The sequence below is a fragment of the Orycteropus afer genome, unplaced genomic scaffold, assembly GCF_000298275.1.
Source record: "Orycteropus afer afer isolate SDZICR_OR568_19922 unplaced genomic scaffold, OryAfe1.0 scaffold00322, whole genome shotgun sequence".
Lineage (NCBI taxonomy): Eukaryota > Metazoa > Chordata > Mammalia > Tubulidentata > Orycteropodidae > Orycteropus > Orycteropus afer.
The window spans coordinates 764,741-778,599 of record NW_006921909.1 but is presented as its reverse complement, the minus strand read 5'-3'; the positions used below and the strand labels follow the sequence as shown (position 1 = coordinate 778,599).

Genomic DNA, 13,859 nt, shown 5'->3' with positions numbered 1-13,859 from the left:
TTCCGAGGCAGTATCACTACGGAAGTAGATTGCCCAACCTTCCTTCTGAGGAGTGGCTAGTGGGTTTGAACTGCCAGCCTTCTGGTTATCAGTCAAGTGCCTTAGGCATTATGCTACCAGAGCTCCCTGTTGTTAGCTTAGGGCTCTTCTTCTTTTGGAGTAAGCACCATTGTTGAAAACCATCACTCAGTGCAGCAAAGGTAGTGAAGGGTGAATAGAAGTATATATTAAGCAACATAAATTGGAAAGAGAGGCAGAATTTAAAATAGGAAATAAATAATTCTTCATATATATCACATTTATTAAAATCACCTGTTGTGTATCTTTGTTCCCAAGTTGGGTACATGGTTCTCTGGAGCAGTAACACATTGAACCATACCATCTTATTGATGATTGCATTTCAGCATGTAGGATACTAGTCAGTGTGCTGAATGTTTATTGGACTGAATGGAAACATACCTGTATTTTCTTCAGATAGACTGACACATGCTTTTTTTTTCCTGCTCAGTTTGTCAAATGCCATAGTTGGTCTTAATCTGTTATAAGCTAGCTCCATTGAATTTGATTGCTAGAATTGAATTCAAATGAGAAAAGAATTGGTTCTAAAAGTCAATTCCTGCTTTAAAAGGATGATCTTTAATTATTTTTAATGTTTCTATAGCATTTTAATATGATACTATTAGCATAATTCTTCTTAGTGATTAATCTTCCTCATGTTAATCCCCTCCCTGAAAACCCTTGAAAGCTTAAATTGGGTGACAATATTCTCAAAACTGTATTTCTGACCTTCCTTGCCAGTATCTTTTTAGCCCTGGTGAACTGTTACTCTTCACTGTAGCCCGATAGCTACTCTCCAGGTCTTGCTCGTGCTATTATTTGTCATGAATGATTGTCTATTTTCCATCAGTAAGGAAGCCTTTTCTATTCGTCACACTTTCGTTTGCTGGTTTTCTCCTTATTTTATCTTTCTTCTTTTCTGCAGTCTTGCTGACCATGGTAATTTCTCTTGAATTTACTAACTTAAATCCCATTTCAATAGCTAGTCTTGATGGTGTGTCTCTCCTTGCTGCTCTTCTTAGGTGATGTTGAGTCAGTTCTAACCCACACCGACCCCATGTACAACAGAATTAGATACTACCTGATCCTGTACTATCTTCACAGTCCTTGCTGTGTTCGAGCCAAGGTTGCAGCACCGTGTCAATCTGTCTTTCTACGGAGCTTCCTCTTTTTCACTGATTCTCTGCTTTACCAATCATGATGTCTTTCTCGGGGACTGGTCCCTTCTAATAACGTGTCCAAAGTACATGAGACAAAGTTTTGCCATCCTCACTTCTAAGGAGCATTCTGGCTGGACTTTTCCCAAGACAGATGTGTTCTTTCTTCTACCAGTCCATGTTATATTTAGTACTCTGCCCACACCATCATTAAAAGACATCAATTCTTCTTCAGTCTTCCTTATTTTAAGTGTCCAGATTTCTCATGCAATTTTTCTTTCTTTCTTTCTGTTTTTTTTGGTGCAATACTCTGGTTTCCTTCCATTTTCCCTTGATGCTTCTGGTCTCATTCGGTATGGATCCGTCAATATTGCAACTCAAGGCTTGACTTTTTTCTTCAGTTCTTTCAGCTTGAGAAATGCCAAGTGTATTCTTCCATTTTAGTTTTCTAACTCAAGGTCTTTGCACATTTCATTGTAATACTTTGCTTTGTCTTCTTGAGCTACTCTTTGAAATCTTCTGTTCATGTCTTTTATTTCATAGTTTCTTCCATTGCTTTAGCTACTCTACATTCAAGAGCAAGTTTCAGAGACTCTTCTGACATCCATTTTGGTCTTTTCTCTCCTAATCAGTTCTCTCCAGGTCAATTATATTTCCACCCACTACGTATTTCTCATTCATCATTTTCCTCAGTGTCCAGTTTAGTGTCTTGCATACATAAGGAGATATATTCACTATGACGGGTTTTGTTTTAACTTGTTGCTAGGTGCCATTAAGTCATGTCCAACTCATTGCCACCCTATCTATGTACAGAAGAACAAAACAAAAAACTTGCTTCCCAGTTTTAACTTGAGTCAACCTTATTTGGTGACTTTTCTCTCTCAGATTTAAAAAAAGTTCCATAAACATCTATACATCAGAGATTGTGTAATTCCTATTCAGGATTTCTTCCTAGTGTTGGAAGGAACATAGTAAATTATTTTTTATTATAGGATCTGTAAGGCTAGCATCCAAGTCACTAGTACTGCTGTTAGGGACCTGGGGCTAGTCCTTTCTCTGTCCCAATCTACCTACCTTTCTTTGGAGTAAGTACTTTGTCTTCCATTCCCTCAATTTCTTCAGCTCTAAAGTGTGCATTGCATGGGTTTCTAACATTGCCTCTAGCCAGAAAGACAAACTTAGCTTTGTTGAATTTCTGGTGTGTGCCATTCTTCCTTTACTAAGTGATTGCATGTAGATCTTCATTCTTCTGGGAGGTAGGTCTTACAGAGTCTATTTTGTAAATGAAGCTGCTTTGGTTCACGGTGGGTAGGCAGCTGTTGTAATTCACAGAGTGTCAGAGCTGGGAATTCAACTCAAGCCTATGTGATTTATGCTCTTTCTATGGTATGTCATTGTCTCCTAAAGTTATTAAAGTCTCATTTACTTTTCCAGGTGTCTGTGAGAAGTATATAAATGCCATAGATGAAAATATTATTTCAAAAATATTTTCTTTAGAGTACCTGGCTTCTTTGGGACTGATTTTTAGTGTTTTTGTTCTCATATTTATTTATTTATTTATTATTGTGTTGTTGTTAGGTGCCATTGAGTTGCCTCTGACTCATAGCGACACTATGCACAACAGAGCGAAACACTGCCTTGGTCCTGTGCCACCCACACTATCCTTGCTATACCTGAGCCCATCATTGCAACCACTGTGTCAGTCCATCTTGTTGAGGGCCGTCCCCTTTTTTGTCGACCCTCTGCTTTACCAAGCAAGATTTGGGTGAAAGTTTATAGAGAAAATTCACTTTCCATATAGCAGTTCACATACACTTTGTCTTGTGACGTTGACTGCAATTTCCCACATTGCAACAGCTCCCCTCCCACTTCCTCCCCATAGTTATCTCTTCCCTGTGTCCTTCCCTCCCATGCATTCCTGCCACCTGAGCTGTCTCCCTGTGCAAACACACACAGCCCTTCTGTTCTCCCATGATTGATCTCTCCAAGGAGTGTATCTACCTAATGTAAATGTTCAGCTCATAGGCCTTTTTTTTGTTTGTCTGGAAGCACAGGAGTGAGTTATATTCCAGTCCTGAGGGGCAGCTAGGGAGCACAGTCCTGGGGTTCGGCCAGGCTCTATCAGACCAGCAAAACTGATCTTTTTTTTTTAATTTTTTTTATGATTTTGAGTTTTATCCCACATTGTTCTCTCACGCTATCCAGGATCTCCTACATGAATCCCCTTCTGAGTGGTTGGCAGTGGTAGCTGGGCACCGTCTAGTTCTTCTGATCTTATGGTCATATAGGCTGAGGATTGCATGGTCTGCTGGTTTCCTAGACTAATTGTTTCCATGTGTCTTTAGTTTTTTTCACTCTTCTTTGGTCTGGATGACAAGAGACCCATTGTTGCATCTAGATGGACACTTGCAAACTTTTAAGATCCCTGTCTGTACTCACCAAAGTATGATGTAGGATAATATTTTTTTTTGTGTGCTATGCCAGTTGAGCTTGTTGTCCCCTGTGACCATGGTCCTGACCCCACAGGTACAACTACTTGTTCCCTCTGGGTCACTGGCTATTAGCAAGAAGTCACCACAACCTTGCCCCTTGTCAGCTCTACTATATGGTATATGTTTTTAACTGTTCACAAAAGTGCTCAATCCTTTGTGTTACTTGACACAGAGTATAAGTCTTGGAGAAATTATATTATGGAATTTTACTTACATCATTGAACAAACAGTGATGCTACCTACGTTATAGTCTTTTATATCCTTTAACATCTCAAGGAAATGTTTTAAATGCAGACATAGAAATTCTTCTTCATGAATATCAGAAATTTTTTCTAATTTTTGGAAATTGGGTAGAAGGATTTTGTATACTAGCCAGCTGAATTCTTTATTCTGTAAAATTTCTCTATTATTGTTTTACCTTGCCCAACTTTTCCACTTCTGTAATTGATCAATATCATTTTGAAGTCAACACTTACAAAATTATAATCTTAGGTATGTGATCAGTGAAAGTTAGATTTCACGATGGACCCGATCCATACTACTGATTCCCTTTGTAGAATATCCTTTTCATTTTTTAATCTTCATTTTAATGTCTTATTGTTACAAGTAGGTGTTACGTAGTTTTCTTGGAATTTGAATACTAATACTGGAGCAGTAAGAGCTCTGATGGTGTAGTGGTTAATGTATTTGGCCACTAACCAAAAGGTTGGTGGTTCAAAGCCACCAGATACTCTGTGGGAGAAAGATGAGGCAGCCAGCTTCCTTAAAATATTTATAGCTTTAGATTTATAGCCTACTCTGTCCTGTAGGTTCACTATGAGTTAGAATTGACTCAAAGGCAATGGGTTTATTTTTTGACTGCAGCTATTACAAGGGGAACTGATGGCAGCCAAAGCTAATCAGTTTTAAAAGAAGAGTGTACTTTCTACCATCTTCTAAATGTATTGTTTTGTTGTTGTTGTTGTGCTATTGAGTCGGACCCGACTCATAGCGACCTCTCCTTGGGTTTCCGAGACAGTATCACTACGGAAGTAGATTGCCCAACGTTCCTTTCGAATGTATTATTTTACAGATATTATTTATCATTAATTACTATCTAATTAAGGATCTCTGGTAGCGCAGTGGTTAAGTGCTCAGCTGCTAACTGAAAGGTTGACACTTAAAACCTACCAGCTGCTCCATGAGAGAAAGATATTCCAGTCTGCTTTCATAATGATTCTTGCCTTGGAAATCCTATGGAGCGGTTCTACTCTGTCCTATAGGGTCACTATGAGTCAGTATTGACTTGATGGTAGTGGGTTTGGGATTTGGTTTTACTGTTTAGTTAAGATGTCATTTAACTTTATTATCTTCTTGTCTTAGTCTGGGTTCTCTCTTTCTCTAAAAGGGGTGAGACAGACAGAGAAAGAGAGAAAGAGAGAGAGAGAGAGAGAGAGAGACAGATTGATTGATTTTAAGGAAATGTCTCACGAGGTTGAGCAGGCTGGCAAGTCCCAAGTCTGAGGGTCAGGCATCAGGCTGGAGGCTTCACCTGACTCACGTTGCTTCAGGGGCTGACTTAAAAAAGATGAGTAGATCAGATGACAGGCTGCTGGATCATGGGCTGTGGAAACTGAAGAACCCTGAGGACTGGAAATCAGATAATGAAGAGCTGGGTGTAAACCCAGAGCAAGTAAGAAAGTCCACTTTTTTTGTCAGAAAGTCCATATATATTGAATGCAGGCCACACCCCTGAGGAAACTTCCCTTCTTACTAATTGGCTCATCACATAAGAGCATATCATTGGGGATGATTACATCATTGCATAATTGCCAAATTATATCATTACATAACTGCCAAACTACCTCATCACATAGCTGTCACTGAGAGTCATGGCCCATCCAAGCTGACATGCAATCTTAAATATCACACTTCCATTCCTTTCTGTCTATTCTTTGGCCAGTTTATTAACTGTTCAGACAAGAGTTAACATACCAGGTCTGAGACTTCCATCCTTGGAAAGCAGGCCTTACAAGGTTGGTCTTTGGCTGGCTCTGGGAGCCTGGCTAATAAGCATGAGTATGCCTGTCTGCTGAGTCTTGTGAGTGCTTTCTGTGAATCACCAAGATTGGGGAACATCTTAGTGAACCACACATAACTACCCATCAACATTTTTTTCCCACTTGTGAAAGTAAATAGAAAGAGAAAAGAAATGGAATTTAAATGTGTCGGGTCTCAGATTTGGTTAGAGATTTTCTTTATAAGCCTTTTGGTAATGTACTGGAAGAAATTCTTGATAAAACGGAGATTCTTATGTCTTTGGATCTTTTGTTTCTTTGACCAACCCATGCCACTGACATCGAGTCAGTTCCAACTCATAGCAACCCTAAGGGACAGAGTAGAACTGTTCTGTAGGATTTCTAAGGCTGTGAATCTTTATGGAAGCAGATGGCCTCATCTTTCTACTGCAGAGTGACTGGTGAGTTTCAATTGCTGACCTTTTGGTCAGCAGTCGAATACTTTAATCACTATCCCACCAGAGCTCTTTGTTTCCCTGACAGTGTTTATACAATGGGAAATAAACAATGAGCTTAATTAAGTGTGATGAAATTGAACCAGCCTGGTTTAGTGGCTGAGATAACGTCATACAATTTAAATAATCTAAAAAGTTCTTCAGGGTAGAAGGTGCCACTGGGAATTTATAATAGTATACCTATTTCTCACTTATCAACTCTCTCGTTATCTGACATTTTGCATTTATGACAATAGTGAACAATCTATTGTCCAACTATTTTGCAAAGGCTGTGAGTGTCCCTGCCATCAAGGAGGGTTTCTGGGAGGCCTCCAATAAGCTGGGTTGTGCTGCTTCATGCTCTGTGCTCCCTCTTGCCTTCTGTGGGGCTGGCCTTCTCTGTGGTCATTCCGTGGCCATGACCTTGGGGCAAATGCACGGACAGCAGAGCCAGTTCTGGGTTCCTAGTTCCTATGTAGCTGGAAGCCCTGCAAAAGTGTTGTGGGGTAAGAAGAGAGAAAAGAAAGAGTCATTGGATAGGCTCTTTGGAAGAAATGCATATGAGTTTTGTGACATCTCAAAGTGAGTTGAACTAGACCTGAAGCTTCCTCCTTGGTGGGGCCAAGTGCACAAGTAGGCTCCCAGTGACCTTGCGGAAGTCCTGAGCCTCGGCGACTCATCAGACTTGTAGGGCAGAGCATACTCCAGGGATCGTGAAAGCAGGACTTGCAGGGGTGGGAGTGGGGCCCTACACAGGAGGCAGGAGAGATGGTTAAGCCAAGGGCCCTCCAGTCACACAGTCTGGCTTTGTCCAGCTTTGTCTCTTCCGAGCCTCTTTCTCCATAGAGAAGTAATCTCTAACTGGACTTGTCATGGTGGTGTGCACATCAGTAAATCTTAGCTGTTATTATTTCTATGGACATATTTTCTTAAAAAAATACAAATATATGGTCTGAACACAAAAAAAGAAATCCTACATTGTCACATAATCCTGATTTTTGCCCAGTGACCACCTGGTCTTTGGAACCTAACCATGTCACTAAGTGAGGAGTGGCTGTAATAATAGAACTGAAACTCATCGTTTTGGAATAAATACAAAAATTGATTTTCATTTAGCAATTTATGTAGTACATCAAGCAGCAGCTGATATTTTCTTTCTATACCTATCCTGAAAGCATTTATCCATGGATTAATTACGTGTTTGTACACTTGCCTGCTCTCTCTATGTAAATGTGAATGTGCGTGTGTGTGTGTTTATGGAAGGATATATTGTTGAAAGTTCTGTAGTGTAATCAGTTCATGGATGAGGGGGAAATGTTTATAAAAGGTCAGTTTTTATGATTGGTTATTGGAGGAAGATGGATCTAAAGAAAATATCAGAACAGTGGCTGATTAGGATCTGCTAGGGAAAGAGAAGAAGAAATAATTCTTTGAGGAATTTTACTGGCGTATAATGCTGACTCACGGCAAGCCTATCTGACAGAGTGGAAACGTCCCACGTGGTTTCCTAGGCTGTGGTCTCTGTGGAAGCAGATCACCAGGTCTTTTCTTCCAAGGAGTGGCTGGTGGGTTTTTGAGCCCGTGGCACACAACAACAGCAACAACAATACAGACGAGCCGTAGCAAAGCAGTAGCAAGTTTCCAAACTGAGGCCAGTCAGAGATGGTGTTTAACCTATCCAGTTCAAATTCAAACCTGCCTTCCCATCAGTAGTGAGAACCATAATTATTTACCATAAGAACCATACCCTTTTCTGTTCATTTATATTCACATACCCAGTCAATGACATGTTCTCAAATATTCTTCAAGTGAATTATTGTGTGTAACATGTTAATGTGAAGGTCTGTCATTGTTAGATGTGAGATCAATAGAATTTATGTTCTTTAGCTCTGGCCTTGTAGAGTCATGCATTACTTAACGTCTATGATACATTCTGTGAAATAGGACGTTATGTGATTTGGACATTGTGTCAACAACATATTGTAGTCTGGTCCTGCTTTTTCTTTAAGCATCTTGATCAAGCTTCCTGCCTTAGCAGTGGTCGGCAGTGTGCTTAGAGGGATTCACATTTTTGTTTGGTCCTCAATCCATGTCATTGGTGTTTCTCCGTATCTTATGTAGATCCCTCTTGCATTTTTGTTAGCTCTGTAGTTTTCAGTGGAGCCCATCCTTTAACAACTTGGAGAATATTTTCTTTGTTTTTGAGCATCGGCATGATTGTTGAGTGTGACATGCCTAAATTGAGAGGAGTAGTATTCACTGATTTTCCACCTTCGTGCTATTTATAACCTTTTGTTTCATTCCCAAATTGGTTCTTCTTTGCTTTTTGCTGTTGCTGTCATTAACATTGATTTTGCTGTATTTGGGAGCGATGGTACACTTCATGCTACTATTTTTTGAAAGAAAACTAAACAGAGATAATATTACAAAACTCAAGAGATGCGTGATACACGAGACTGGATGCTGCTGCCTATGAGTTGAAGCATGCGCTGTTATGTGGTAAACTTTTAGATAGAAAGTATAGTACAGTGCATCCATAAGCCAAGCCAGTAATGTAGATGTTCATTATGACTATCAAGACAGCACAATCACTTTGTGTACAGGAGACATGAGATACATGTGTCGCATGTGGCAAGCTGTTGTGTTTGCTACATGCTGCTTTCCAATTGTTATTTCTGATCTCTTGTAGAACCTAATGGGACCACAGACATATATGCATTTGGATGTTGCCCGAATGGACATTATTTGGCACCTGACTGTATATTAATCCTGTGCTTATTTTGTTTCACTGTAATTTCAGAAGATGCGAGATGGGAGAAGTAGACGGATGGTAAAAGTAGATGGGAAAAGTAAGCTCAGTCGATGTTGCTTTTGTGTTCAAAAGAGCTGTTGGAGATATTTTGTGCACTCTTGGCTTGGGTACATTATAAATTTAAGACTATAAAACTCGAACTTTATTTCTGTTTGTCACCTTTTAGACAATTATCTCTGTTCTGTTTCCTCTTTCCCCACAGTGATTGTTTTAGAACTTATTATTTCTATGTGTGATTCCACCCCTGTTTCTGTCCTCTCTCAGCAGAGAGAGCCTTTCCTGCCATTTTAATAGTAGTATCTCTTTGTTACTAATTGCTTTTCAGATAAGTTCACCTTTTGACAGGCTAAATGTAAGATACCCAAGGGATTTTCAACTCTAGGAAGTCATTATGCAGTTAGATATTTAAGGGGCTGGAGTTTAGGAAATCTATCTGGCTTCCAAATTAGAAATTACCTACATACAAACTTACTTCCCTAGGGTATTATATAATGAGACGATGCCTATTATTGGAGCCTTAGAGAGGTATCTACCTGTAAGAGCTAAATGGCAGATGAGACTCACAAGGGAAAATATGAAAGAACAGCAAGAAAAAGGAGGACTAGGGAAGAGTGGTATTATGCAAGTCAAAGAAGAAGAGAGACTTAAAATAAGAAGAGGTATTTAGTAGGGTCACACACTATAAGGAAACTAGGTACAGAAAAAATTAAGACTTCACTATATTTGGCTATAAGGGACCTTTAGGGGATCATGGTGAGCACTGTTTCAATTTTGTGTTAGATGGAAACCAAATCTGGTGAACTGAGAAGTGAATTGGAAACAGGATTGTGGGGCAGCAAATGCGGTCTCCTCTTTTCAGGAGCTTGACATAAAAGGAAGAAGAATACGGGATGCTGATGAGAAAATAATGTAGGATTGAGTAAGGCTTTGTGTTGCTTTTTAAATTATTATTATTACTTTTAAAGATGGGAGAAGTAGAGCAGAATGATCCACTAGGGAAAGAGACAATCAGAGCATGGAAGAGATGATTGATACAGTGAAACCCTCGGCGGACATTGAAGGGGAAAGCAAAGGCGGACTTATTTGTTTAAGGAAGATAGATCCTTTCTCCTCAGAGACTGGAGAAGGGGATGTAAGACTAGGCATTGGTAAGTTTCAGGATGGTAAGAGGAGGAAAAGTTTGGGACGTCTTGCCTCATGGCCTCAATTTTACTTTTCAAAGAGGAACTATATTCTGAGAGTGAGGGAAAAGATGTTTGGGTTACAAATGGAACATTTAGGGATGACCATTGTGTGAACTCAGTAGAGGCATATAGAAGAATTTCTGGTCACTGTGGAGCTGGCACTCAATGTACAATGGTGTCAACTGATGCTCTTGTGTGCTTTTCCTTAGAAGACTCAGTAACCTATTGTGGAAAATTGGAAAATTTGAGTTTTTCCAGAATTGGTGGTTTTTCTGTTTAAGTTCAGTGAACAAGCAGTTTGAAAAAGAACTTGAAGCAAGAGAATGGTTAAAGTGAACAATTTTGGTAGTTAGATTAGATAGTGAAGTATTAAAGTCAGCAAAACACACACACACACACACTCACACAAAGTACAGGGGAATGTTCATTCATTGACGGTGAAAAGCAGGTGTAGCAGAAGGTAGGGAATGAGAGATGAGAGAACTGGTCATATTGGTAGTTAAAGCCAGTAGAGAGTTCTTGTTTCAAATGTTACAGCTGTGATAAAAACACCAAGCTAGGACCATGGGAGTAGGTGATTGAAGAGGCATGGAGTTAAGGTTATCTGGGAATCTGGAAGTTTATTTAGCAAAGGGTTGAGAGCATGGGCTCTGGAGTCAGCCCATCTGGGTCCGAATCTTTGTACCCTCATATATTATATATGTGTCCTTGGGCAAGTTACTTAGCTGTACTGTTAGGTGACCTTCATTAAAATGGCAATAGTAATAGTGCTTTACGTTAGGATTGTGGTGGGAATGAATGAGATAATTCATGTAAAGCATTTGCACAATCCCTCGCACAACTCTTGTGCTCAGTAAGTTTCAGTAATAGTCATAGTTGTTTTATTATTATTATTGCTGGTTCCTTGTTTTCATTTAGATCTCAGCTCATACATCAGCCCCAAAGAGAGATCCTCCCTGGCCACACTGTAGAAAACAGACTCCTTCAGGTAATTCTCCATCCCATTTTATCACCTAACACTATCTACTGCTGCAGTTAAGCTGTGGAGTGAATAGCTCCTCAATTAGGTTGTTAGTGCCTTAAAAATCTTTAGTAAACCATATGCCTGAAACAGTAGGTATAACCACCCTCACTAGGTATTGGAAGTAAAAAAAAAGTCTGTTCCTCCTCTTGCTGGATGTAGAAATCGTGTGTGCAGTGGTTGTTAATAAAGTGATTTCTAGCACACTGATGAAGCTTTTAGAATAAAGGCAAAAGGGTAAACCACAATCACTAGGGTTTTCTGATCTCATTTTAGAATTTTCCACACAAACAAGTGCACAGTTCTCAATTTACTATTTTGTTTGGGTGGATAAAGGGTGACTCAGCCCTTCCAGGCTGCACTGAATTTAGTGAACTGAACAAATACAGACTTCTTGCTCTGAAAATGAAGCTTAGTTTTGAAGCTTTATTTTATTTTATTTTTTTGCCATCATATCAAACCATGACTTTAATCATGGTGGAAAACTAAATTTAACTTCACTTGAGCCACAGATCAGGGCTAATGGAATCTGGAGCTGAAAGTTCTGCTATCTGGGTCAGAGCACCTTGGTCAGTGTTTCCTGTCTCTTCCTTCGTGCGCATCTTCTTACAGCATATGTGATACTTACTGTTTTCCCAGCTCCTAGCCTCATCTTAGCATGCGCCCATTCTTACTTGGACACATAAATTTTCTTTTTTTTTTTCCCTAACTCGTTCAACAGATGTTTATTGGAGCCTATTAACTAGAGCGTTTCTCCAGGTCTTGTGGAGTCCCAGTGGCACAGTGGTTAAGTGCTTGGCTGCTAACTAAAAGCTGCTCGAACCCACCAGCTGTTCTGTGGACTAAAGATGTGGCAGTCTGCTTCCTTCATGATTGTTGTTGTTGTTGTTAGTTGCTGTTGAGTTGATTCTGAGTCGTAGGGGCCCTGTGTACCACAGAGCAAACACTGCCCAGGCCTGCAGCGTTGTCACAATCCTTGCTCTACTTGAGTCCATTGGGACACAAGTCGTGTGCATTTCACTTTTGTTACCCCAGGTATTTGGAAACTAAGGCTCACAGGGACAGGGCATGGGACACATTGTAAGCAGGTAATTGCTGAATTTGTAAATCCCTTCCAAAGCTTTATAAGAGTGGCTTAATTGTAATGCTTATAATATTCTTTTATTTGTATAAAATGTTCTATAAAGGCAGTGTTCTCTCAGTTTTGAACTTAAAAATAGCCATTTGTTCATTGTTCTCATGTTAAAATATATATTACTCATAATGACTTAGTATTATTTCCAAATGTGTTACTGATATTTAAGAGTTCAGTTTTTTTTCTTGGTTAAAGAAATATTAAAAATAAGTTCATATTATGTTTATTTAAAAATTTATACTACTATGATTCATGTAAACTAGAAAGAAGTACTAATTAATGTATTATGTTGTTTCAGCTGGAAATAACCTAATCTATAAACACTTTATTGGGAGCTTTTTAAATGGACTTCCAAACACAGTGTTATCTATGCTGATGTGTCTGTCCTCAATGCTTATTTGATTATTGATTTTTATTTTAATATAACAAAATTATACATGGCTCTAGGAAGTGAAATGTTAAATGTGATTGCTAGGAATAGTTCTCTGATAATCTGACAAATTTTAATACATTGACATTTCTTCAGTTGGGCAAAACACTCGGTTCGTACCAAAGTAATGCACATTATTTTTCTTGTCAACAATCACTTCTATTTTAGTGACTGTTCATTGCAAACATAGGCATTTCCTTTTTTGGATACTGTAGTAGTCTAAAAAGTGATAATATTTCTATAAAAATTCATTCCCAGCTAATGTAGTTATAAAATATACAGAAAAAAGCTCATGTTTCCTGTATTAATTGCTAATGAAATGTAATACAGGTGATTGCCATTTCCATGACTTTAAAGATTATTGTCTCATAACAAGTTAGACATTCAGTTTTGACAGGAATATGTTGCTAATGTTTCACATGCTTTATTCCTAGAACTTAACACGTGAATTGGAGAACAGGGAAAAACAGCAGCTGCAGATGCTGGATCGGCTGAAGGAGATCCAGAATCACTTTGAGACATGTGAGGCCGAGCGCAAGCGTGCTGACCTCCAGATTTCGGAGCTGACTCACCACGCGGAGGAAGCAACCAGGCAGGCGGAGCGGTACCTGGGCGAATTCCAGCAGTCGGAGGCCCGGAGAGAGGCGGCGGAGAAGAGGAGGGAGGACCTCAAGTCGAAAGCTCAGGAATCCATTAAGCAGTGGAAACTTAAGCATAAGAAGTTAGAGCGAGAGTTCGAGAAACAGTCTGAAACTCTTGATGAAGTGACAGAGAAGAATAATCAGGTATAACAGTGCAATTCCTAAGGAACAGCTTTTGCTGTAACCAGCCGCTCATTCATCCATCCTTGGGTGCCATTCGATGCATATAATCTTATTAATGTGTCCTTGATAAAGGATCTTTCTGTCATGGCTATTTTTAATTATTTTTTTTTTTATTAGGATTTAGGTGAAGATTTACAGAGTAAATTCACTTTTCATTCAGCAGTTCACATATACTTTGTCTCATGACATTGACCAAAATTTACAATGCAGCAGCTCCCCTCCCACTTCCTCCCCATAGTTACCTCCTCCCAGTGTC

At 39.3% G+C, this 13,859-nt stretch overlaps 1 protein-coding gene across 1 annotated transcript in view; it reads left to right on the top strand.

Annotated features, from left to right (window-relative positions):
- Positions 1–13,859, top strand: part of CEP128 (centrosomal protein 128) — a 641,642-nt gene that overhangs the window by 178,197 nt on the left and 449,586 nt on the right. The window contains exon 13 of the mRNA XM_042782443.1: positions 13,214–13,564. Coding sequence (XP_042638377.1) covers positions 13,214–13,564 — 351 coding nt within the window. The remainder of the gene's footprint in view (positions 1–13,213; positions 13,565–13,859) is intronic.